A 27791-nucleotide genomic window follows, 5' to 3' on the forward strand; every position below is an offset into this window, starting at 1 on the left:
GTGGGGGTCACAAGCCCCCTGCCTAACCTTTCTCCTTTATCCAGGCTTAGGACTGGCTACTGACGAAATAATCAGAAAATAGGCGGAAATTAACACCCCAGATATTGTTTTTACAGACTAGGTAATTTTGGGTATAAGGAAAATTGTGTTTGTTTCTTATTCTACGATAAGTCCAGTGGTTGTTTGTCACAGCTGATAAACATCCCAGATACCTTTTCCACACCAGATGCATTTAGGTATAGGAAAAATGGTGTTTGTGTTGTATGCTGTAAGTCCAGTAGTTGCTTACCACAGCGGATAGACACCGCAGACACTACTTTCTCTCACCAGATACATTTCGATATACGGAATAAAGTTGTTTGTGTTTTATCCTATGATAAGTTCAGCAGTTGTCTATCACTGGCAATAAACCCAGTCCCATGCTGTTTTTCCTCATCAGATAGCTTTGGGTATAGGGAAAATTGTGTTTGTGTTTATTCCTGCGATAGGTCTAGTAGTGCTTTGTCACTAGAGCTGTTAAACGCCCAAGATATTTTTTTCAAACCAGATGCATTTATGTATACAGAAAATGATGTTTGTGAAGAGAATCATGTCTTACCACAGAGAAAAGACTTCGTCAATAAGAAACGAACAGAAATTAACTTAAATATTTTTTTTCCACGGAATAAGTTCTCAAAGAAAAGTAAAGAACTCTAATAGACCAAAGAATTATCAGGAATAAAATCAAGTAATCTACCAAGCGTAAAACTGCCACAAATCACCATCAAAAAATAAATGAAACCCAAAACAAACAGAAATTAAAATAAATAACCGAGTCAAACTCAAAACTAGCAGAAATCAACATGAGTAGGGCTGACAACGCCCATGGCTTCTCAAGGCTAGAACATAATTTGCACTTTACAGAAAAACAAAATACAAATGAATGTTCATTATCAATTTAATAAACACATGCTGGTATTTATCCCTTTAACTCTTGATAGTTTTTGATTTATTAATGCTAAGGAATTTGAAATATTAAAAATTTATTGTTATATCAGGGGGGTTGTCCCACCCTCAATTTCTTTCCATTTACGCTAAATTTTCTTAAGTTTTTAGAAAGGCTTACTATTTTAATTAAATGGCCCTTGTGTTTCAGGAATCATTCTCAAGGAAATTGAGCAAAAGTCAAACTTTAGCGGAAAGAGCGAGATATTGAGGAGGAAGAAAACCCCTCATATACGTAATAAATTTTAAATGTGTTCAGTATCTACAAATTGTATATATAAAAAATTATTAAGAGATTAATATCAGCATATGTTTACTAAACTCACAATGCACAATCATTTGTATTTTTTTCAAGAAAGTGCAAATTATGTTGAGGCCTCGAGAAGGCATGGGGGTTGCCAGTCCTAATCATGATATTTTTTGCTCGTTTTTAGTTTGATTCAGTTTTTTATTATAACTTCTGTTTGTTTTGGGTTTCATTTATTTACTGATGGTGATTTGTGGTAGTTCTACGCTTGATAGAATATTTGATTTTATTTCTGTTCATTTTTAGCTTAATGGAGTTCTTCACTTTTCTTCGAAACTTATTTACTGGGAATTTTTTTTTAATCAATCTTACGATAAGTAAGATATTTTTTTATCATTGGTAAATTCCACGACTACATCTTTTCCGCGGAAAAAACATTTGCGTTTAAAAAAATAGTTTTTATGTTTTACCAGATACGCTTTGTCCTATCATATGTTATCCATTAGATGAGTCCAATAGTTACAAAATAAACAACAAATTGCATTTCTTTTCTTCTGTATTTAACTACCATAAAGAAGAAAAGAAATATATGATTAGTATTCATGGGAGATCTTTTTCCGCAAAGAATATTTGAAGAAGGCTTTTCTCTTTTTATCCTGCAGTATCTTTGTTGTAAGATTGTAACGGTTCAAATCAGTTTTGCATAATTTTATTCTGCAATCGTGACCTTTTCCTTCTCCATTTTGGCGTGAAAAAACTTCGCTGCAATTTATGGGAAATTTTTTGTTTTATAAACTCACATAGGAGCAATAATGTTTTTTTTTTCTTTTCTATTTTTGCAGAAAAAAAGAAAGTCTTAAGCATTTTACCAAAACTTGTCGCTGTATTTAGCTCTAGGGGTTGACATACTCACAAATACTGCACTCTCAGTCCCAACATGTATAAATATTTACCAAAAAGTATCAGAAACAAGTAAGAGTAGAAACTGGTGCTAGTGTTGAGAAAGAATCATGGTGCCATGGTTCGTTTTGCTTGCAGAAACTGATATAGGAAAGATAGTGAAATACCCCAAAGCTGCTGGTTTTCCTTAGAATTGATATGGATCATTTTCACTATACATCTCTCTTGAAGTTCTTTAGCACACAAAGGATGGTTAGAGCGTAAAGTGTTTTTTCAGAAGGGGGAGGTACACAATTTATTTTTTAACCAAATAAAAATTTACTTAAATGCATTTTTGGTACGTTTTTTTGTGTCGGACAAATATTTCGGGGGGGGGGATCAAACGTCGCACTCACCTCCCTGGATATAGCCTTGTGAACCAGCATCGAGTCAATTACCTACCACCCAAATTTTCCTGAGCTAATTTACGCCTACTTTTTGCCGACTAGGCTTTGAAATCAATTCTTGAGCATAAATAAATTCTGATTTAATTAGTAATGACAGAGAAACTTCAGCTTTAATACTACAATACTTGGAATTAATTAGAAGGCCTGATTTTGGGTAAAGAGCAAACCTCTCCCAACAATATTTTCCAGGGCCAGAAACATTTTCTAGAAACTAAATATCCAACCAAAATTTCGTTTTGACAATAATGAATATAACTGAAACGTTTTATTCCAAATTCCTAAAAAATAGTTTTTTTAGTTTTTACTTCTTTCAGTATGTCATAAAATGAAGAATCTAAGAGTCTTAAATGGTGTAATAAGGGTCTCACAAGGATTCTATACCAGATGCGTCAATTGGGAGTGGGTCCTGATTTATAAGCTCCCTTTTTGGGTTTTGAAAAATACTTTTTTTGGAATTTCCATTAAAAAGATTGATAAAATCACAAAATTTTCCACTCCCTAATTTGAAAAATATATTTCTACATTATTGTAGATTAACGCTCCTGTTCTACACCTCAGGAAATTTCCAAAAGGCTGCATAGAGTTAATTTCCTCCTGTCTTAATCCCGTCTAAGACGATTAGAAAAGACCACGCCTCTTTTAGTGATGACACATCTCTCACCTTTTTTGAAAATTAGGTAGAAGGTTAGATACTGTAATAATCAAAATTTTTGTGCTATAGGAAGGTTTCCATGGAGAATTTCTTCCGTGGGTAGGGAAATTTTCGGGGTGGACAGTCCAGGGGAAATTGTATGCTGGGGAGATTCGACACAATTCCTATACGAAATTCTTTTTATTTGTCTCAATTTCTCTTTGGCAACCTAATTTTGCATTTGAAGATGTTCTGGGGAATTGTCCTGTGTTCTGGGGATGTCCTGTGTGTCTGGGGAATTTCAGTGTGTTCTGATTTCTGGGAAAAATTTCCATGGACGACGGGATTACCGGAGTAATCAGAAAAACGTATAGCTTAAAATCTTTTTTTACAAAGGCAATAAATTTTACGGAAGGAGGGGGTACTTTCAGCAAGGATTGAATTGTTCGGAAGGAGTTATAAGGGGGGTGTATATTCTTGTGTGAGGAACTTTCCACTGAGGAGTTTCCCGTAAAGGGAGGGAATTTTCATAGAGTGAGCAGATTTAAGGGCATTACTTGAAAAACGATCAGAAAAAAAAGTCTTTTCAACTGAAACTAAGAAGCGACATTAAAGCTCTAAATGAAAAGAAATTATTCCGCATATGAAGTGTTTATTACATATATGAGGGGTTTCACCCTCTCGTCAGTACCTCGCTCTTTACACTAAAGCTTAAATTTTGTCCCAATTCATTAAGAATGACCCCTGAATCACAAAAGCCGTAGAATAAACAGATGAAATTACTAAAAAATACTTTAGCGTAAAGAGCGAGGTATTAGGAGGAGATGAGCCCCTCATATGCGTAATAATTTCTGTTTGTTTTAAGTTTTAATGCTGCTCCTTACTTCCAGTTGAAAAAACTTTTTCATATTTATTTTTTTCATTTTTTTTTAAATAATGTTAGAAAATCCTGCGCTCCCTTCATGGAAATTTTCTTCCCCAATGACAAATTCCTCGATGGAAAGTTCCCTAAGCATATCCCCCTCTTCTCAACCCCTCCGCCAACCAAAAAATCCCCCTGAAAACGTATGTACACTTCCCAATAACCATTGCTATATGCAAGCACTGGTCAAAGTTTAAAGCTTGCAACCCCTCCCACGGGGTCTGTGGGGGAGTAAGTCGTCTCCAAAGACATAGTTATAAGGTTTTTCGACTACGCTGAATAAAATGGCTATCTCAAAATTTTGATCCGTTGACTTTGGGAAAATAATTAGCGTGGGAGGGGGTTTAGGTGCCCTCCAATTTTTTGGTCACTTAAATAGGGCACTACAACTTTTCATTTACGTTAGAATGAGCCCTCTTTCAACATTCTAGGCCCACTGGAACGATACGATCACCCCTGGGAAAAAAAAACAAAAAACAAATAAACACGCATCCGTGATCTGCTTTCTGGCAAAAAATAGAAATTCTACATTTTCGTAGGTAGGAGCTTGAAACTTCTACAGAAGGGTTCTCTGATGCGCTGAATCTGATGGTGTGATTGTCGTTAAGATTCTATGACTTTTAGGGGTGTTTCCCCCTATTTTCTAAAAAAAGGCAAATTTCTCAGGCTCGTAACTTTTGATGGGTAAGACTAAACTTGATGAAACTTATATATTTATAATCAGCATTAAAAAGAAATTCTTTTGATGTAGCTATTGGTATCAAAGTTCCATTTTTTAAAGTTTTGGTTACTACTGAGCCGGGTCGCTCCTTACTACAGTTCGTTACCACCAACTGTTTGATACCAGTAATACGGAATAATTTCCTAATATCTTTCTGCTACAGGTGTCAATTGGAGGGGAGTAACTCTTCCCGCTAGATCATGGAAAATATTTTTTACATCTTAATTAAGCCAGAAAAAATTATCCCCCCCAGCTACGTTTCGAAAAGCGTTTTTTATGTATATTATTTATAGAAAAATTGGAGAAAAATTTGTCTTGTTTAACAGTTGATTAAACATGAAAATAGATTTCTGCATAATGCCACATGTTAAAAACAAGCAGAACAATTGGTAATAGAAAATTACTGCACTAAAAAAAGGCTAGTCAACGGAATTTTTAAAATGCTCATAGAAAGATAAGCCTACAAACCAAGATTAGAATATTGGAAGCTACAGTGATGACAGTGGTCAAATATGGCTCTGAAGCATGGACACTCCGAAAAGCAGATGAAAATTTACTAGATGTTTTCCAGAGAAATTGCCTACGGATTGTTCTGGGTACCCGGCTGACTGACCGTATTTCAAACAGTAGGTTGTACGAAAAGTGTGGTTCAATCCCGCTTTCTGGGGCTATAATGAAAGAAAGGTTGAGATGGCTAGGCCACGTTCTACGGATGAAGGATGACAGATTACCGAAGATTGTCCTTTTTGGCCAACCGTCTGGGGCTACACGGAAAGCAGGTCGTCCTTGTCTGGGTTGGGAGGATGTCATAAATAAGGATTTAAAGGAAATGGGAACTTCCTGGGAGGGTGTAAAGAGGGAGGCTTTAAATAGATTAGGTTGGAGGAGGAGCGTGCGTAGCTGTGTTGGCCTCAGGCGGCTTGGTGCTGCAGTGAGTTATTAGTAGTAGTAGTAGTAGTTGAAAAACAGTATGAAGGAATTGTTTTAATAATTACTAATAATCTCAGAATATTCTGTTGTCAAAATTCTATTGTCATCTTCAAACTCAATTAAACAAAAAAAAAGTTGGTTCAAGTGAAAGTAAAGAGTAACACTAAAGCTTAAAACGAGCCTGAAATGATTACTATTTTGTGTCATTTAAACTTTTTTCGGTAGATTCATTTTCTAATACTTTATTGCTCTATTTGTTTTTAACATAGAACATTACTGAAAACTTAATTTTCAAGTTCAATCAAATGTCAAATATAACAAATATTAAACATTAAATAAAACGAACAAATGTTTTCAGCTGAAAGTAAGGAACAAAGTGTATTATCACACTACCGCAAAGTGACTTCACATTGCGTTAGTTTGGGTTACATCCGAAACCCAAACTCATTAATAAAATAAATTGGTAACGTAAAATAAATAACGTATCATAAAATTGGTAAGCTAAAAAAAATCCATTAATGAGGGAAAACTGTAAATTCATATGAACCTGAATGAACCGCTGCAATAGGCTACCCAACCAATATGAATCACTATGGCTCAACTGTCCTGATTCAGGGTCGCGTGACGAACGTCTACAGGAAGCTCGCGTCTTTTTACAAGCAACTGATTTTGTTTGTAAAGCTAATCATCTTCAGAAAGTCTCTTCCTGAAGAAGAAAACTAAACTTACTCTTTGTTCTTAGGTGGAAAACAACTTTTAAAAAAGACTGTTGAAAATACTGGAGTATCACAAAACAAAATTGACAACATAGTCAATAAGGTAAGTGCCCATTACCACAATAAATTAGCCTGCTTTAGTAAGATATACAGGTAGCCCATGCTATCGATAGCTTAGCCTAGAATAAGAATACTAATTTGAATTAAAAAAAAGGGAATAGTTATGAGAAAAGTCAAAGTCATGGCCAATTGTAGAAAAAAGCCAAGACAGATTATCCAATTAAGTGGGCATCCCAGTCAAGGTTAATTTGACCCCTTTGATTGCTGTTGTTACTGTCTCCCATTTGTAAGGTAAGACATCTTACCCATTTGGGTAAGACAACCAGTACTGGGACACTTCAATCACTCTGCCTATTCTGGGACAGAATCTTTGGTTGGATTGCAACATGTCCAATACTGGGACAAAAGACAACAGGAAAAATGTATAGCCTAGATTGGCTGTCCAAGATTAAAGTCTTTTGTCCCAGTTTTGGACATGTTGTAATCCAATCAAAGGTTTTGTCCCAAAATAGGCAGAGTGATCAAAGTGTCCCAGTACTGGTTGTCTTACCCTATCCAATTGAGCAAAATTATGTAAAACAAGAACCCTAATCCAGGCAATCTAATTGTCCTATGCCAATTTTACATTTTTTGGTCAACCTGCCTGAGGCTCTAGGTGGGCATACCTTGCTAAAAGATAACAAACAAGTAGGCCTATTGGTCCAATAAAGGAGGCATAGGCTATTCACTCCTGCTGTTTACCCATGCTATTTTGCCAAACACTAGGAAAACTATAGATTCTATGACTATCTACCTTAGTTCTTCTGCCCTAGGAATGATGAATGAATGGATGATAGATAGACTTAGGCTATTTATTAACAAATGAACTAGCCTAATGTTATTTTTATACAATCCTAATAAGGGGCTAATGCCAGATGTGCCTCTCACTCAATCAGACCATCTGTGTTGGCTTTTTCTACAATTAGACATGGCTTGATGCCCACAACTATTTGATTTTAATTCCTTGGTAACACCTTGTTACTGAAGGGGAATTGTGAAGAATTGTGTATTATATCAATGAAAATCTCAAAATTTAAGTTATATGTCAATATGGTTGATATATTAAAGTTATTTAAGATCAAACATTTGAAACTAAAAGTTTATTGAAGTGCCTACAAAGACCTGTTTTTGGAAATATCAAATATTCAATTTTGAGTTAGGCTATATATCCAGTAAAATTCTAGTTAATTGAATTCTTCCTATCTTGGAAAGGGTTTAGGTTAGGAAAATGAAACTTTCAGGGATGGGTCTACAGGCTGAAGTATGTCCTGGGAAGGTATTTTAAATTGTCCACCTCCACTCCTTCTCCCTCTACAGGGCCCAAAAATTTGCCTACATGACTGGTCTATACTTATTGAAATTTTGACCAAACAACATTTTACCTTAATTTTCTGTTACCAGTTACTTTTACTCTGCCTTTAATATGACAGGTCTATTAATAGTAAAATTTCTATTATAGTAAATTTTCATTTACTAGTTGCTTTTTCTCTGCCTTAAGTTCTGAAAATGGAATTCCTGTTATTAGAGTAGAATTTTGAGCCATATCAATGTTTTTTTACAAATTTTAGGGAATGAATTTGCATATCTTTTAAACCTAATAAAATGGGATTGAGCACAGTTATGAATCTGAAAACAATTTTGTCAGCAGAAGATCTATTTCACCAGGTTTCACTTTTATAACACACATATTTTTGAAGGTCATCAAAGGTCAGGGCCCTCTAGAAGGAGAAGGAGTAGAGGTAGGCACTTCAAAATACCTTTGTGGGACATACTTTAGCCTGTAGACTCATCCCTGAAAGTTTCATTTTCCTAACCTAAACCCTTTCTGAGATAGCAAGAAGTCAATTAACTAGAATTTTACCATATATCCTTTTAGTATTTCAGTTTTTTTCACTTATTTACAGAAAACTGGGTTTCTTCTGATTCTAAAAATGTAACTTTTATTGCTTGATATTTATTCTGTAAATGACAAATATTAAATATAATTTTTCTTTTCAATTGCTTGTCAAAACAGAGACCATATTTTTAATGGTAATTGTTTAGTTTCATCACATGCTGTCTAAACTGGAAACTATGCTATGAAGCAGCATAGTTTCCATAATATAGTACTTAGAAATGCTAATTCTAGAGTGTATCCATTTCTGGTTGACCCTTCTCCTCCATGGGTTAAATTAAAATGTGTAAAGTGGGCTTGCTTACAGGTAATGTTACCTATAGAGCAAAACATATTTGTCCATGAGCCCTGCTGGCAGCAGGGCAAGGTCTGTATTCTATATTTATTTAATCAACCTCATTTGAATTTTATTTTTATTTTTATCTCTTTTAATTGAATAAATATAGAATACAGACCTTGCCCTGCTGCCTGCAGGGCTCATAGACTAATACCCTTTGCTCTAATGGTAATGTTACCTGTAAGCAAGCCCACTTTACACATTTTTAGCCTTATTAGAGAGGGATTTTAGAAAGCTAAAAAATTAATGTGCTTCTCTAATAATGACAAAGAAACAATATATAATCATCAGAATCTTGCAGTATGCAATAATACACACTTTAGACAGCTTGTGATGAAACTAATCATTTACCCTATGTTGCAAAGCAGCATAGGGTAAATGTTTAGAGCACTTAGAAATGCAAATTCTAGAAGCACATTCATTTCTGGTTGACCCTCCTCCTCCATGGGGCAAACTGAAAATGGATGTAACATTACCTATAGAGCAAAGTGTATTAGTCCATGAGCCCTGCAGGCAGTGGGGCAATGCCTGTAGATAATTATTAAATAAATACAGAATACAGACCTTGCCCCACTGCCTGCAGGGCTCATGGACTAATACACATTGCTCTATAGGTAATGTTACCTGTAAGCAAAATTGGATGTTGCACTGCCTACCAAACTTGAAAGTGAACCATCTTGGATATTCACATTAATGGATATGTGAGTTTTTTAATTATCTTTTGACTTCCTACTATACAGAAATTACCAGTGATGACTGGAATTAGTATTTCAAATTTAATTTTATTCATATTGTACAACCCCAACTTTTCCCTCAGCTTCCAAACCTTGCCCACTTTACAGTTTTTTAGTTCCACTTTATGTATTTTTAGTTTGCCCTGTAGAGGAGGAGGGTCAACCAGAAATGGATGTACTTCTAGAATTAGTATTTCTAAGTGCTATAGTATAGACACTATGCTGCTTTGCAGCATAGTTTCCAGTTTAGACAGCTTGTGATGAAACTAAAAAATTATCTTTTTAATTTATACTGGCAAATATTGGTGAGAACTTGACCAATAAGGTGCATTTCATGTTACTACCCTCACATTGTATCATGCTGTAGCATAATAGGGTGGTCTAAAAACCCATTGCTGTTTTTTCAGAGTAGCCTACCAAAGAAAAGAGTTCTTTTACCCTAATAGGCCTAGACAAGTTTTAAAATACAATTAAAAAAAACAAGTAAGTGAGGAAAAAAATGACTATTTGTAGCCTAGTTGATTCATAAATGGTAATTATTACTTTGATTAATCTTAATAGTAAAATGAAATTTGCAAAGAAATTGGCAAACAAAATAAACAAAAGCCATTCAAAATGGCCTCAGTTTTGCTTAAATTGTTTCAGGCTTTTTTTTTTATTATTCCTGCAAATTTGTTTTAAAATTGGACTAATATTTCATTATTACAGTTTATCAAAGTAATAATTACCATTCCTGAACCAGCTGCATATGGTTAGGCTAATTTTCTTACTAGACCTTTTTTTTTATAGACATGCTTTGTTAAAATTTTAGTTTAGCTACTTTTCACTATCTTGAAAGGGGCTTGGTTAGGAAAATAAAACTTTAAGGGATTGGTCTACAGGCTAAAGTAGGCTATGCCCTGGGAAGGTATTTTGAAATACCTACCTCTTCTCCTTTTCCCTCTAGAGGGTCATGACCTTTAAAAATCTGTTTATTTAAAACTGAAACCTTGCAAAATAAATCACCTGCTTAAGCAAAGTACAATAAAACTCTTTTCAGCTTCACAAATCTGCTCAATCCCAATTTATAAGGTTTTAAAGGTATGCAGATTTTATTTCCTAAATTTAGAAAAAAACAACAACATTGATATGTCTTAAAATTCTACTCAAATAACAGAATTGTATTTTCAGAAGCAAAGACAGAGAAAAAGAAATTGATAACTAAAAATTAAGGTAAAATGTCGTCTTGTCAATAAGTTCAATAGGTATAGAGCTGCCAAGTAGGCAAATTTCTAAGACTTAGAAATCAGAAAAGGGTTAACCTAGAAGCTTAGTAATACCTTTCCAGAGGATGTTTTTCGCCCTGGATTTGTTGCTGAAAGTTTCATTTTTCTAATCTAACCCCTCTGCAAGATAGTGAAAAGTAGCCTAACTAGAATTTTACCCATGATTTTAAAATGTTGGTTAGTGGGCTATTGACTGTTGTATCTTCTAGGACTTCATTAAGGGGCTTAAAAGAGATATTAAGTGATGCATTCACTTTCATCCTAGCTAATTTATGTTGTTCAGTACAAATTTTCCAAAGAGGCTTAAAACAGCCCATAAAAAGTATGCCATTCAAATCACCATTGTTGAATATCCTGAATAGGAAACTTACAGCCTCCACCTCAAACAACAAGGAAAATCATATTTGCATGGGTATCTCTGATGGATGTCAGTGTTATGGGTAACACTATTTAGGGTATTTCCTTCTGGGGCCCTTTTTAAGGGCTCAAAATAGAATTCTCCCCAGAAGTGATTATTATATATGGATAGAACATAAAAACGGGTATCAAGTAATATTTTTACTTTCTCCCTAGCTGAATTATATGAAAATATTGTAAGTTTAGTTAATGTTGGTTAAAGACTGGGACAGGAATTAGATTGACCTTGTAGTAAAAAAAATAAATTTATGATTGGATTATTCATTTAATGCTCTTTCCAGACATAATAGTCTCTGCAGTAAATTTTTAGTTTGCTCAATTATTTTGTTAACTGAAAGATGAACATATAACTTGATGTACCTTTTAACAAAAATTCCAAATATTCTGGTGTTACTGCTGCCCTTGCAAGTGTAAACTATGTAGTCCTGTATATAGCCTTAGGCCATACACAAAACTTTGTTGATTTTGTTGTTACCACTGCAGAGTTCCAGCACCTCTGAAAGAGACACTATAAAACAAAATAGGTTGTATCATTCGATTCCGTATTTTATGCTCTTTTTAATCACTGTATTTACATGTTTGACAATGTGCCCCCCCCCCACTGGTGATCCCAGGTATGCTATTCCCCTGAATATTATTGTGTCTTGCCTCATTTTAAAAACAGGTTTGTTGCATTCTTGAAAATGTTAAAACCACTCCACCTAGTCTATTGCAATTGTTAGATAACAATTTTATTGAGAGATAATTTAAAAACATAGATAACAATGGAAGGAAACATGATAATCTTGTTAATAGAAACATGCTGGATAATATAAAGTAAGAATTTATAAGTTTTGTTTTAGTTTTTTTGTATATCATTAGACAATATCTAGAATTATTAAGATTGGAGTTTATTATTAAGTCTTAAATAATTCTAATAATTTTATTAAAATCTAATAATCTAAAAATCTAAAAAATCTAATAATAAAATTTTAATTTTATTAAAAAATCTAAATAATCTAAAAAATCTAATAATTTTATTAAATAATCTTACATAATTAAATAATAATTATTAAAACTTAAATAATTAAGATTGAAGTATAAATTATTATAGAAAATCAAATAATATGAAAAAAAGAGCTTCAAATAAGGATTCAAATGGCTTCTTTTTGTTTAATAGCATTTCTTTCAAAGGAGCCTGAACTCTGTATTGGTTATGAACTGCATGTTGATGAGAAATAGGCCTAAAAAATAATGCAAACCCATGTAAAGTAGGCTATCTTCATATTTTATATAATTCATATTGTCTAGACAATTCTAGACAATATCTACAATTATGAAGATTGGAGTTTATTATTAAGCCTTAAATAATTCTAATAATTTTATTAGAATCTAATAATCTAAAAATCTAAAAAATCTAATAATAAAATTTTAATTTTATTAAAAAATCTAAAAATCTAATAATTTTATTAAATAATCTTAAATAATTAAATAATAATTATTAAATCTTAAATAATTAAGATTGAAGTATAAATTATTATAGAAAATCCAATAATATGAAAAAAAGAGCTTCAAATAAGGATTCAAATGGCTTTTTATTTTGTTTATTATTATTTTTGTTTAATAGCATTTCTTTCAATGGAGCCGGAACTATGTATTGGTTATGAACTGCATGTTGATGAGAAATAGGCCTAAAAAATCATTCAAACCCATGAAGCTATCAAAGTTTAGTGTAGAGCCTAGGGCTATATCTGGCTCTATTAGGGGGAGGGGAAGGGCTTAGGCTTGCATTTGCTAAGGTAGTAGGTAGATTTTTTTTTAAAGTAGGCTATGTTTTGTTGTAGGAAATATATACAAGATTTGACAACTAAGTTAGGGAAAAGGTGAGCACATTACTTGATGCATTTTTTATGTTATTTCAAAACATAATAATCATTTTACTTGCAAATCTAATTAAAACTCTTTAACAAGCCCTAAAGTGATGTATAGCTACCCCAAAGTTTTTCTGACATCTTGTGTCAGAAAACATCAATGAATGGGGTAAAATTAACCTTGACTTGATGCCCACTTAATTAGACTATCTGTCTTGGCTTTTTCTACAATTGGCCATGACTCGACTTTTCCCACAATTCCTATAGTATACACTGCTGCCCCCCCCCCATTGTGAAGACGTTTTTTTTTTACTGGTCAAAACCATTCAACCTTTGTCTGATTGTAAGAGAATTTCAGATCTGTTGGATATTGAATATTATTTAAAAATGGTTTCTTAAGGCAGATAGCACTGAAAGTAAAAACGATAATGTGGTTAATGAAAACATGTTGTATATTATAAAGTAAGAATTTTGTTGTTTAAATGGTCTTTTTTAGTCTTGCATTTACCTATAACCTAGAGCTGTATATTGGGTCATAGGGGGGGGGGGGAGGATACATTTGCAAGTGAAGTGATTGTTAAATCTGGAAAGAGTATGAAAAGACATAAAAAAGACAGCATAGAGAAATATGTTTACCTTGTCTCAGTTATGGAATTTTGTCTCAGTTATGGAATCTGATATATATTTACCCTTCTTACTTGTGAATTAATTAAGAAAATCAGAAAATTCATCATCTCTACCATTAACATGACATGCCAGGCTGGGCATCAATTCACTAAAGTGTGGGGGAAGGGGCAAAATATATTTTTCAAAATTTAGAAGGGTGTTTTATTTTTTTTTTACAAGAAAATACCATAGAAAGTATTTTTCTAGATCTAGTCGAGAAGAGTGCAATTGCCCCTGCATTTCTAAAATTAATCTGCCTACATCCCAGCCCCCCTCTAATGGGGTGATATTCAGCCGTAGGCTATGAATAATAGTTTGCTATGATAATAATAGTTTTTAGAATAATAGTTTTTTTTTTACAAATTGGTTTTATTTGGTATTCTTATTTGGAGCTTATTTCTTTTATTTTACTCTATTTGGAAAGATTTAAGGGAAACTGGAACTTGGAGGGTATAAAGAGGGATGCTTCAAATAGATTGGGAAGGAGGAGGAATGTGTTCAGGTGTGTTGGACTCAGGCAGCTTGGTGCTGCAGTGAGCTATTAGTAGTAGTAGCAGTAGTAATAGCTCATATACAAGGGTAAATTTATGGTTTTTGTGATTAAAATTCTTGCTAAAAGCTGAATGTACCATCTAATTTGCTCTTTAACACCTATTCTAAACTTAGTAATTTCTACCCTTGCAAAGTCATCCCAGCCCTATCCCACCTCTTCTATTCTCTAATGGGGCAGTGATGTAGCTCTTAGCTATGCACCAAACTTTGCTACAATTTGTGGTTGATTTTAATCTACATTATGCTCATAATGGTGATTAAATACAATGTGAAAAAAAGCCCACAAAACCAGTAATGTTTTGTATTTAATTTAAGGTTATATCTGGCCTAATTAGGAAGACTGGGATGCATTCACAAGGTTAGCAATTAGCATACCATATTTAGAAATGGTATTAAAGATTGTCAGATGGTTTGTTCATCTTTTATCTAGCAAATGAATCAAGAAAATTTATGAATTATATGTGAATCATGAAGTGTTTGTGAATCATTTATGAACCATGACTTATTTGTATCGTGTTATTCAAAGTTTATATACTTATGTCTTGTTTCTTATGTGGGAAGGTTTTGTGAATCTATAAGGTCATGACCCTTAGCAAAAACTAGAGTGTTTCAGATCAAAGATTTATGGCAGGTTAGACTCAGTAATTCAGTGTGGAATGTTGGAATCAATACAAGCATGGAATTAAATTGAGTCCATACAAACCAGTTGGGAGGCAAGGTAGTTGCCACATAGAATACCAAGTAGGGTTTTTAGTGTTTCTTATACTATGAGACATGATTTAGTTGATATGTACCAGGTTAATTGTTTTATTCATCCATTTGATATAAGTCCTTTTTATTAATAAAACTAGAACCCCCCCCTTTGAACATAAAGCTTAACACTGACATGGTATCAAATTGAACACAAATAAAGTACTTAGGAGGTTAGGTAGTTACCAAATAAGATACTAAGCAGGTTTTAGTGTTTTTTATACTAAGAGAGATGATTTGTTGTTGTATATAGAAAGAATTGTGTTATTTACCCATGCTGTGTAGATGTTTTTACTAATATAATCAGGACTTCCCAATTAAATGTATGTAATGTCATTTCATTTATGTTTTAGTGTTGGTTTTAATCTGTTGGAACATAGACTTAAAGTTTTAAGGGAAGGGGTGAAAGGATTTTTCTGATATAAATGATGCATTGAAAGTTTATTCAAGTTTGTTGATTTTTAAGGAAGATTGTCTGGGCAAATATGCAGTACTCCAGTATGTTGACATGGTCTAATCGCCCCCAAGGGATTGTATTGAGAATTCCAGTGTTTGTCCAATAGATAATATGTAGAAACTCAGGGGAAACAAGATTTTAATGCTCTGGATTTTTCGTGAGGTTTTTAGGGTTTTTAGTGTTTTTTATGGAGTCTTCTATTAAATCTGAACTCTGCATTACTGCCAAACTAATGATTCAATGCTGAGTTCTAAAAGAGTTAAATTTCAGAATTCCAATTTTTTTTCAAATTTAGAGAGATGCCCCTTTTATACAACTTCCATTAGAAAAGGGCACAAGTTGTCACTGGCTTTGATGGCTCATTAATTCCAATGATTAAGAAACGGTACATTTACCTTAGAAGTGTTGGCTATATGTATTACCAATTAGGTATGTTGGAAATGGTTATACCACAGGAACACAAATGACTGCTTGTAAAAAATCTTGTGACTAAAATATTTTGCAATTTTTTGCCTTACATAATGCTTGATAATAACTCGCACTCTGTAAATCATCTTTTGATGGTTTTCCTCGACTCGTGGCAACCCAACTGTTGACTTATCATTGAATCTGGGTTTTGTGGACGTAGTTTTTCAAGTAGATGCAACTGATGCAAGATATAGTTATAGTTATATAGATATATAACAATAGATGTATAACTATATATAACTATAGATAGATGCAACTGATGCAAGATATAGATATATAGTTAACTTTATATAGTAGCAGTTTCTGAAGGCAGTGCCAAACCTACTGTGGAAACCCTGTATGAAATTGATCTTTTTTTTTTATAAGGCAGGATGTCAAAATTCCTGTGTTAAGAGCTGCAAAAATGCAATTTTGAGACTTTTTATATTTCTGTATTGATTTCTTGTTTTAAATTAAATGATAAATGTGCTTTTTCTTTACTGCTTCGATTAACATGACAAATTCATAGAAATAAAATGAATAAAAAATTTTCTACCAAATATTTTGAAAAATTCTTGGATCTTGACTGGAGGAGAGGATTAATTATAGAAAATACATTTAGATAGAAAATGTATTGCAATATACATAGAAAATGTCTGTATAAATGGCAAAAGGCCAATATTTGATATCTAAAGGCCATTAAATATTCAAAGTTTTTATTTGACTAATTTCTAATGCTGTGAGGAAGGGATGGAAGTCAAGGTAAAAGGTCGTCTGGTACTTTGGTCTGATGCTTCACAATTAAAAGTTTTCTGTGTAGTCAAAACGTGATGTACCTTTATGGAAATAAGTCTTGTCAGTAAAATTTTATGGCATTTCTATGAAGTTCTGCTGTATATCGCAAATTAAGACATGTGTACAAGATGCTATCGGTTGAAATAGATGCCGTAATTTTGCTGGTAGACATCAAAGGCTCAAAATTGCATTTACTGTCATTTACTGTCATTCATGGTTAAAAGTGACTGATTAATTAGGAAACAAATCACCTTCATAAAAGGTGATGGGCAAGATCTAAAAATACATTATAACATAAAATAAAAATGATAAATGGCATTAAAGGAATTAGTCAATTTCGATAGCTCAATTGAATGTCATAAAAAAATAGTCAAGATTAAAATAGTCATTCATTCAAAAGGATTTGGAGGACAGAAAAATCTTACAAAAAATTAACAAAACTTTATGACACTAGAGAAAATGATGAAACTTGGATGAGTATCAATATCTGCAATTCTTTACATGGTCAAATATTTAATCTAAAGGTCATATCTCCATCTTAATGAAATAATAGGAGAACGGCTAAGTTTTTATTTGGACCATAAGAATGGGCATAAACGTTTTTTTTATTATTTAGTCTTTTTTTTTCAATTGTCAGATCCAAATAAAACGTTTTAGAACATTTTATGTTTTGGCACACCTTTTTTATTAAAAGGGCCTTGTCAATTAAAAAGACCATGTCAAAGACTTTCAATTGAAAGGACAATCATAAAAAGATAGATTAGAAATTGGAAAAAGTTAAAAAATGGTCCTGAAAGAATAAAAGGGAAGAACTTTTAAGAGACTATCTATTTAGGTTACAGCTGGAAAAAACAAACAAACAAAGATCACTTATAAAATAATACTTTTTGGAGGAATTATAGGCAACCTTAGCTTTTTTTTACGTCTATTATTTGGAGTTCATCTTCATAGATATCAAATATTAATTTTCGTTAAATACGCATATTGATTTCAAATAACTATCATTAATATTTAATTTTCTCTATTAATCATTGCATAAATAATAATGAATAGATATAATTATATAATAAATTTAATAAAACATAAAATTTAAGCAAATAAATACATATATAAATATGTACAATAAACAGTAATAAATAAAGTTATTTATTAAAATAATAGAATAAAAGTGTGATTCTATTATGTTAAGTTAACATTCTTTGATAAATATAAAACGTCTCAAAATTGCACTCTTCTCTTTGCAGTTATCCTTTTTTGGCTTAACACTGTCTGTAGGAAGCGAAAAAAAGAAGTCCTTGAATATTTTTAGTTTGTTATGATGGTTCGAGAGATTTTCAGCATTGATAATATGATTTCTGAAGTCTCAAAGAGACCGGCATTGTGGAACAAACATCATATAGATAATTCCAATAAAGGTGTAAGGGAAGAATTATGGCGAGAAATATGTTCAGCTCTTTTTCCGAATTGGGAATATTTTGATTTGAGGGAAAAACTCTCAAGAGGTAAGACAGACCTTTTCTACTTCTTGTTGATTTTTAGAAAGTTTTTCTAACCTTTTTTAGCCAATTTCCAAGCAACTTTAACCTTTGATGCCTCATCCCCTGTGATTGACTAATTTTTTAGCCAACTTAGCCAACTCACTTTTTTTTAGCCAATTCCCAAGCAACTTTAAACTTTGATGCCTCATCCCCTGTGATGTTTGAGTTTTTATTTAGTAAAAAGATAAATTCCTATTCGTATGTAACTATTAACCTCCCCTTTATATGGGAGGGTATGTATCCCATACTCAGAACAAGACAGCATGCAAGAAGGGGAAGGGGCGTACTTCGTGCCAGAAATTGGAGTTTTTACAGTTTTTGAATCATTTTTATATCATTAAAACTCACTTTTTTGCCAAGTTTTGTTTTAAGATGTTGATCTGAAATGCTCTGTACTGCTTAAAAGTTATTTCAATTTACTGATGTGTCTATCATGTGAAACCAATCAGCATTACATGCAAAATTTTTAATGTCAAAAATCAGAGTTTCTTCAAAATGTCAAACTTTGCATTGTATTCTGCCTATAGCATTAAAAAAACCTGATTATTCCAAAGTAATAAATACTCATCTAAATAAAGGCAGAAGAGAAAATCAAAAAAAATGATTGTTCACAAAATACTGTGAACAAATATGATCATGGTTGGAAGTAAACAAGACTGACAGTAGATAGTATAAGCTGATTAGTATTCAACAACAACTTTATTAAAATAAGTCATGCTGGCTTGACGACCAGTTACAAACAAAGCACAAGTATGCTTGAAAAACGCAACCAGTACAGGTTTACTAAATTATACTACTAATAAAATCATCATTGAAGTTAACACAAATAAAGAATATTTGAAAAAGAGATAATTATAATAATTACTGAATAATAAATATAATTATTGAATAATGAATATAAAAAAGAATATATTAATAACAGGAGAAAGCCCAAAATTACTTTGTCCTCTTACGTCATTCAGCCCCACACTCACCAACCGCCCACAAAGAGATGCTTCTTTAACCAGTTTTTAAATTGTGGCACACTTTCCAATATAATATAAACGTGTATTAAAATGTCTAATATAAATGTATATTACAATATACATTCTTTTGGTTGCAGCAGTAGCTGCAACGTAGCAAAGACCGTTTTGTAAAAGACCCATAACTATGTGCGCTAGCATAGACGTAGTAAAAAGTGACATTTCTCGATTTATCATTTTTTCTCTGGTCACTTAGTAGAGAAGCATTGGTTGTAAAACCTTGTTAGGAGGGTCATTCAGTTGTAAGTTGGAAGTTCTATCACTTAAAGTGATTAGAAAGCACCTCCCTCTTGTGCTGTATGTTGCTCCCGGGTCGTAACCGAGTAACCTACACCAGTTACCACTTTGCCACTTTTTCAACCCACATGGTCTCAGACGAAAATTTTCAGATGATATTTTTGCTCAGAATAATCGAAAGGTCCTATAATTATGACTTCAGGGTGACTTGACCCACGCAACCCCTTGAGCATGGGCCCTAAATTATAAAAATTGCACATTGTTTGATAGAGTCATTTACACTTTAAAAGAGGCTTGCATTTTTTTTAAAGGTTGCTGTCTGAATGGTTTGAAACTCTCCAGGATTGCTCCTTGGGCCAAAAAAATCCTTGTGAGTGTGATGGAGAAGGGATGGTTTTAAAGGGACCCTTACTTTGCCGAAAAATAGTTTGTTTCTGATCAGTTTGAAACTTTGGTTTTTCAATTCCCTTGACACCCCTTTTGGATAATTTTAGAAAGAAAAAAAATAATTAATTGGGGGCACAGCTCCATAAGCTTTATTTGGTCGCCTTCACGCTCCTATCCGTAAGTCCTTGGGTCAAGAGGAGCTGCATTGACTCGTTTTGCCTGGAATTGGGTTATTACTTGTTTGTCTCAGATCATCTTGAAACTTAAGAGATATTTAGACTGGAGTAACGAGACTTCAATGAAGACAAAAAAAAAAACTTGGTGGACAAAATTTTGATGGTGTTAGATTTGTGACGCTTAAAATTCAGCCAACACATATCGTTTTCTCCAATTGGCTTAAACTCTTGGCATAGAGCCAAGGGGACATCAATGAAGACACAAATTTTTAAAGAAAAATTGGTCGTGTCAATTTCTAATGCAAGGGAATATGATTTTTTCTTTCTGATTAGGTTGAAACTTTCTGGGCATATCAGCAGCGAATAGGGTATCTTGTCTCAGAGCTTTATTCCTCTATCGCCTCGAGTGGCACACAGTGGGTCAGTGAGTACCCTCCAGTCTTCCCTCAAGTGGGACGGTGCAAGGATACACTCACTCTGTTATTTGACTCTTCTGAAGAGCTCTTCAATGATGCTCCTACATCCTACAGAACATATTCTTTGTTCTTTTAGGGTAACAGTTGTGTTTCGGCTCCCAGTTTTGACAAATTTCTAGAAGTGTGTGATTTGCCATGCGGAGAAAATTTTCAAGGTACCGGCATCTTCGTGGTGTGATACGAGGCTTGTCATTGACTCTTCTTACGGGGACTTTTTTTACGAAGATAGCTTGCTAGGCCAGCGCCCAACTAGTTTTTTGGCTTCGGTTCTGAGTGGGACGTCTCTCCCTGATGGATGGACCAGGACTCAAAAAGGCACTGAGGTGCAAAAGTAATTCAATGAAAAAAAAAAAGATTGAAGACAAATTTGGCCCTACCGATTCGTAAAACAAAAATTAGCAAAATATCCCAGTTTCCTTCGGCTTTCAATTTGCTAGATGTTTAGACTTGGCAACATATTTTGTCAAATGTTTGATTATGGTGATTTATGACAACCAAAACTGGGCCAAGATTGCTTTTTTTTCAATCAATCCTTAAAGGTTATATTGACCAGGCGAAAACAACCTAAATGAAAACAACACATTCTGAAGGTAAAAAAATGGTAACGCGAAAAAGTCGAAAGTATTTCCTATTACCGATTGGCTTCGATTGCTTTGAAAGCTACCAATGTTCGTTTTAAATGTGTATTTAGGCATAATTTCTTCCACTTTTGAATGAAATGGAATCAAAGAAAAACAGTTTGTCAAAACTGATGTGATTTCTAAAATAACAAAACCAAATTGAAAATCATAGATACACCTATTCAAAGACTTTTTTCTTTCATATAACCTAGATTAATATTGTGATTTTCTTCTTTTTTTGTTGATGTTATGATAAACAAAAAAGACACAATTCGAACTACATAACGTTTACAGCATTAGGGAAGTGATGCTGTAGCCTTTAGTGGGCTATGTATATGTTATGTACCTTATATTTAAATGACTGGGCGGACAAAATGTTTAAACATCAACTATAGAGCAGTTATATATGCGCACTATATGCGCATATATAACTGCGCAGCACTTAACTGGCACTTATTACTTGAGTCAGATTGACCACAATTAAAGATTATCCAAATAAATAAGGAAAATCACTTCCCAAGACTGGTTCAAGAATTCTTTTCCAAAAGAAAAGGGAATGAACATGGTAAAGCATGCAGAATTCATGTTCGTGGGTCTAAAAACGAACTTTAATCTCCCCACTCCCAAATTGAAGTTCGTGTTAAATACACTTTTTCATTTAGTCAGACCATTAAATGAAAACTGTCATGAAATCAAATCAACTCTATTTTTTCGCAAGAATGGCTGTTAAATATGGGATATTCATTAAAGTTTATCCATCTTATAGTTAACCTTTTATTTTGTTCCCCAATTCCCCTGTAAATACGTTCAAGGACCATGGTGTTTTTCAAAAACAAAAAATACAAAGAGAGAAAGAAAAAAACCCAGCTGAAAGTAAAAAACGAGGGTGATTTCAGCCAGTGGAAAAGAAGCAATTAAAAAATACAACAGGTATCTATGCAAAGGCCTCCCCCAAGCCGCCCTCAGTGTTCAAAAAAAGGGGAGAAACAAAAAAGTTAAATAAAAAGTCAACATTTGAAGTAAACTGTATCAAGGAGAGCATACTTGAGCAAGAATCTAGCCCAAACACATTTAAGACCATGAACACAAGATCATTTAGTTTTTGACGTGTGAAGCAAAGAAGCGAAAAAAATAAATGAAAACTAAAATCAAATAGGCGAAAAAAACTAGGGTAGTGTCAGCCACTGGTAAAATACTGAACGAGAATAAGCAGATATTATGACAAGGACCTCCACCAAGTCGTCTTCAGCGCTCAGAAAAAATAAAAAACGAAAACTAAATCTAAGTGGTCTTAGAATGTATTTACATTTTGTTTCTTTTATGAGGCCATTTTGTTTCCGCAGTAAATGATTTACCACAATCTTTTATGGAGGAAATTGAAATTAAAAAATACATACATACATGCTTTAAATGATATCGTGGATATTTTTTTTATCGTGGATAGTTTTACGTGGATAAGTTAGTTCAGGATTTTTTAATATAGAGTGAATCAAATAACATTTCTTTTCATTTTAAATCATAACTGACGGTATTAACCCAAATTGGGCCAGTAGACTGTTGTCAATATACAAATTGGGTCATCGCTAGAGACAGAATTCTCGCCCAATCTGAATGGTCTTTCATTTGTTATCGCTTGGTTTTTGTTAGTCTTTTCTCTGTTTTGATGTAGTTAACTTGAAAAGCCTTTTTTGTTTTATATTATTCTTTTTCTTTTCCCCCTTTTCTTAAACGCTCCTCCCTTTTTTGAGCACTGAGGACGGCTGGGCGGAGATCTGGCCTGGGAGATCCGGACGGCTGGGCCAAAATAACTGCTTTGTCTTTTCATTGCTTCTTTTCCACTGTTTGGAAATCACCTTCGTTTTGGTTTATTCACTGATTTTAATTTTCTTTTCTCTTTATATGTTTTTATCAAACATAATTTCCCTTGGATGGCCTACAGGCTTGTGTATGTTCTATAATTTCTTTCGAGACGTAACTTTACTTTATAATTACCTGCTAACATCTTCAATGAACTTATTATGTGTAGGAATTTCATATTCCAAAAATAGAAATAAACAGTAGGTAACTACATAGTAGGCTTGGGTAAACAATTGGTTTCTGGGCCTACTTTTCTTAGCATTAAAAGAAAATATTTCAGCTATGAAAGTTTTTGAAGTAGTTCAAATATCAGCACTTGAATCTTTGAAAATTTTGTTTGTCTGGGCCAAAAACTTTCTTCTTAAATAAATGTCTTGTTAAAATTTGTCTGGAAAGTGGTTGTCGACCCTATCTAGGTTTGTTCAACAACTGATAGTTTGTCCTTCTATTTAATTACCTTTTAAATTTTGAATTCACATAATTGCACTGACCTAAATACCCCCTCTGGGTATTAAAATCAATTGGGCTATTAAAATCAAGCACTTTCCACTATATATTATATCTTCTGTGTACAAATTTTGCATTCAGGGTATTTTATGTTCATGTTTTCACCAGTAGCATGCATTGGGGGAGAGGGAAATACGCCGCCTATTTTTTTGTCCTTCCCCCTCTCCCCACCAATTCCCCCCCCCCCCTAGATTTTGAAAATTACCATCTATTTTCATTGCTAAAATTGACGAAGAATAAATTTGGCTCCTCCCTAGAATCTGGAAAATACACTTTGCCCCGCTCTAAATATATAGAATTATTATAATTACAAAGACAGATTATTAGGGAGCTCACGAAACATGATTCCAAGGGAAGACTAAAAAATACAAGCGATCTGATTGGTGGGCTGGATAACACTTATTGCACATCATTAGTCCGAAAAAAGCAGACGAATCTGTTTTGACCAGTTACTATAAATTGATATTTCATCTTATTTGACATAAAATGTTCGGCAAAATTCTGTTTGTTCTAAAAAATCCATTAATTCAAGTTATATGTATTTTGAATGCTTGACTCATAAGACTACTCAAATAATTCTGAAGTACATGTATTAACATATCATCATGCACGAAGGGGAAGGGTGATTCTCACATTCTCGGAATTTTACAGATAGCAAACACAAGCACTCTAAGCTTTTTGCAAAAAAAAAAATGTTTGTCTATGCCAAAACGAGTCACCAATTCAAATTGCATATACCAGAAGGTTTTAAGTTAAATGCCAATAGTAACGACAAACCTCTTAAGTACATATATTGTCACACCTCAAGTTTATGGGCGTATCTCACATTTTTTAAATTTGACAGATGACGAAGATAAGTGTTAGGCTTTTTTTTGCAAAGATATTAACCAGAAAAAATATTGTTTTGATCAATTTTTTTTTTTTAATTTTGTTTTATCATTTGAATTAGAAGCGGTCAAAATTTGGTAAAATTATGGATTTCGGGTGGAGATACGGCGGGCCCGAGGCCTCCCTTCTTACATCCCTGTTTTGAAGGGTCTAGATTTTAAAACATCAAAGTTGCTGCTTCATTGCTCCCCAGAGGAGAGGAATGTGTCTTTGATGGTTGATATAAACCTCTTCTTTACTCAGTAGTGGTAAAATATTTGACTAAGTCAATATCTACAGCAGAAGCAAGAAAAAACATAATTAACTCTGTATTTGGTTTAACTCAGGATGAGAATACGATCGAGCTCAGACGAAATAGATCTGCTTATAAGGTACTCGCAAACAACAAGCCCTTAGGTGAAAAGATAGCTAGATCATTCAAGGTATCCGATCCAGAAGCAGCTGTGAGTATTAAGTCGAAACAATATATTGGAATTATTAATCACATCCCACCTGAATATCAGAATGATCTGTGCTCTTGAATTCATAACTGTAGCCAGGCAGAAAAATGTGACCACTCACGGACATTCAAGGCATTCTTCGATGATCAAGCGGACTTGGATTATGTAATCGTAAACCCATCAAAAATAGGATATGAAGTGGACAGAGTTGAAGTCTTTTCTGTTCCTTCCCAGGAGATGTTACAGGTGCCACAAAGCTGATGGCCACCTGGCAAAAGACTGTAAGAACGCAATGATTTGTCCTCACTGTGCTCATCCAGGGCATATGAGCTCGTGCGATTCTCCGTGTGAAAGTATTAACTGTGACTCTTTTAAGTCGAATAGGCATAACTGCTGTTCACTTCGCTGCCCTGAAAATAAGAAATTGTTGTCCGAGAAAACCCATAACAGTATAGCTGATTCTGCAACAAATGGATAGTAACGGGAGCATTTCAATTGTACCCTGGAACATAAACTGTGGGGTTTGTGAAAAGCTTCCTCTTCTAGAGTTCCTGGGAGAGCCATTCAGTATTGTATGCCTTCATGAACATTTTCTTTCCTGTGACCGGTTGCCCCTTATAGACCTACCTAACGCTCTTGTCACAGTGTCTTCAGCAGCATTTCGCCGGCAGAACCGAGGTTGCCCCAGCGGATGCCTAGCAGTGCTAAGCAAGTATCAACTCCAAACCCAAGAAGTTAGTGAACGCTTTGCCACTGCAGCTTTTAATGATCTTGCTGTCATAAATATGTACTTACCTACTAACTATGGTGACCAAGGCTCCGAGGCCCGTTTCGTCTCCGCTTGTCAAAGGCTAGCGAAGTTTGCTAAGAAGACCCTCTGTTTTTTCCATAGATGTGTTGTCACAGGTGATTTTAATTGTGATCTAACCTGTTCTTAACGCCCGCGTTCTGAAACTATTATAAGTATGCTGCCTCCCTCACTCTCATTAATTAAAAAGAATAAGGACTTTAAATGTGTATCACAGACTAGAACTACGTCAAACCTGGACCATGTAATGTATTCAGGCAGCCCAGTACAATGTGTGACAGTAATGGACAATCAGGCCACCAGTGACCATCTCCCTATATGTGATTTGATACCCTTCGTTGGGACCAAAGATGATGACACTTAGCCCAAGTGGTTCCCGAAGAAGATGCGGAGTAATTTATATGCACTGGAATTTCGTGAGTCTTGCGACCGGATCCTATTGAAACTGAAGGTTCCATACCATCTGTTACAGCCAAGTATCAACCTAAGTGAAATCAAGTTAAATTCGTAACTAAACCTATACAGTAAGCAAATAATATATGCACTGAAATATGCTGATAAAGTGGCAATTCCAGTGAGGCGGATACGTTGCAACAGTGAGAAATACAGGTTGTCTAGTAACCCAGTTCTAGCGCCGGCCTGTGCTACAGCAAGGTGGTTGCGGCTTTGGAACGAGTGCGAGAGGCCAAGGACCGGGGTGGTAAATGCGGTCCGGATTTATTCTAAGAGATTATTTAGGAATGCTTGACAGGAGCATCTAGTGGCGGTCAAATCGATTACAGCCGAGAAGATTGTAAATGACCCTAATTCCATATTGACGTCTCGTCTTATTTCCGGGAAGCAGAACCACGAGGGCCCCGATAGCATCCCAATGTCTGAGTGAGTTGCCCATTTCAAAAGTCAGTTTGCAAAATCCAACTGCAGTGTAGAAATTTCTTTTGATATTGAGATAGATTCGTTGCTTGATTCTGTTCAAAAACTAAATAACATCGTCTGCTAATAAGGAGACTGTGTTGAAGCTTTGAAAGGAGAAAATCTCGGCTGGCGCCGACAGTATTTGTGCTGTGCATTTTATCGCTGCAAGTAACCTCCTCTTTAACCACCTTACATTATTACTTTTTCAAATTGCTTTTAACGATGGTGTCGTTCCGGACAGTTTATGCATTGGATTGGTTGTCCCAATCGAAAATCATTATTTTCATCATATAGGCCAGTGACTGTGTCAATCGCAAAGATATTTGAGCTTCTGATTGTTGACTACTTAAAAGAAAAGCGTATTATGCCACCATTCCAGTTCGGGTTCAAGTCTTGTTTAGGTTGCTTCCATGCTCTTAGAAGTCTCTGTAATATACTCTGAGACACAGAAACAATTGGGAGCACTCTGGTTCTCGGTGCTATGGTTCCCGGAGCATTCATTCACTATGTTAAGAATGCTTTTGGTTCCCTTATCCACTCGCAGGCCATGTTGGAGTTGCATGGTCGTGGTGTTAGTCTTGATATAATTCTCCCATATTCAAATATACACATCTAAAAGTTCGTTTGAAGTTGGGAAATGTACTTCCGGATAGTGAGCTCCCTATATTTGTCGGAATAAAGCAAGGAGCCATCGCATCACCGATTATCCACAACAACGCCTCTGATACACTTTTGATGCATTGTTTGATTATGAATAATTCGCCATTTCCCAATTTCAGGCTGAAAACCAAAAACAAAAAACAAAACACTTCAAACTACTCAAATAAACTCGAAATAAAAAAAGAAAACGAAAAATAGCTTGTATTTCTTTGTTTGGTTTTGACAGCGAAAAAAGGGAATAAAAAAAAGAAATATGAAAGCCATAATAATAATAAATATACAACGACTGCAAAATAATAATATATATGGTAATAAAATATAATAGGTCTGTATAATAAATATGATTTATAATAAATAAAGTAAATAATGAAATATGAAGCAATCTAAAAAATATATAAATAAAGTATGTAATAATATATAAAACATAAAGTTTATAAATAAAATATAATATATATAAATTTAGAGAATATAATTTTTATATTTAATGTTACAAAATAATG

The 27791-nt window shown here is 33.9% G+C and overlaps 1 protein-coding gene across 4 annotated transcripts in view; it reads left to right on the forward strand.

Moving 5' to 3' along the window:
* Positions 1-6452: 6452 nt before the first annotated feature.
* The window catches only part of LOC136029979 (uncharacterized), a 152900-nt gene continuing 131561 nt past the window's right edge, over positions 6453-27791 (forward strand). For 2 of the 4 annotated variants that reach the window (XM_065708553.1, XM_065708549.1), the window contains exon 1: positions 6487-6600. Coding sequence is in view for 1 of the 4 variants with exons in the window: in XM_065708548.1 (XP_065564620.1) it covers positions 18076-18262 (187 nt within the window). In the remaining 3 variants the exon portion in view is untranslated. Of the gene's footprint in view, positions 6601-18004; positions 18263-27791 lie in introns of all 4 variants that reach the window. The other 2 variants (XM_065708548.1, XM_065708552.1) reach the window with 2 other exon arrangements.

Source organism: Artemia franciscana, chromosome 8 (genome assembly GCF_032884065.1).
Source record: "Artemia franciscana chromosome 8, ASM3288406v1, whole genome shotgun sequence".
Lineage (NCBI taxonomy): Eukaryota > Metazoa > Arthropoda > Branchiopoda > Anostraca > Artemiidae > Artemia > Artemia franciscana.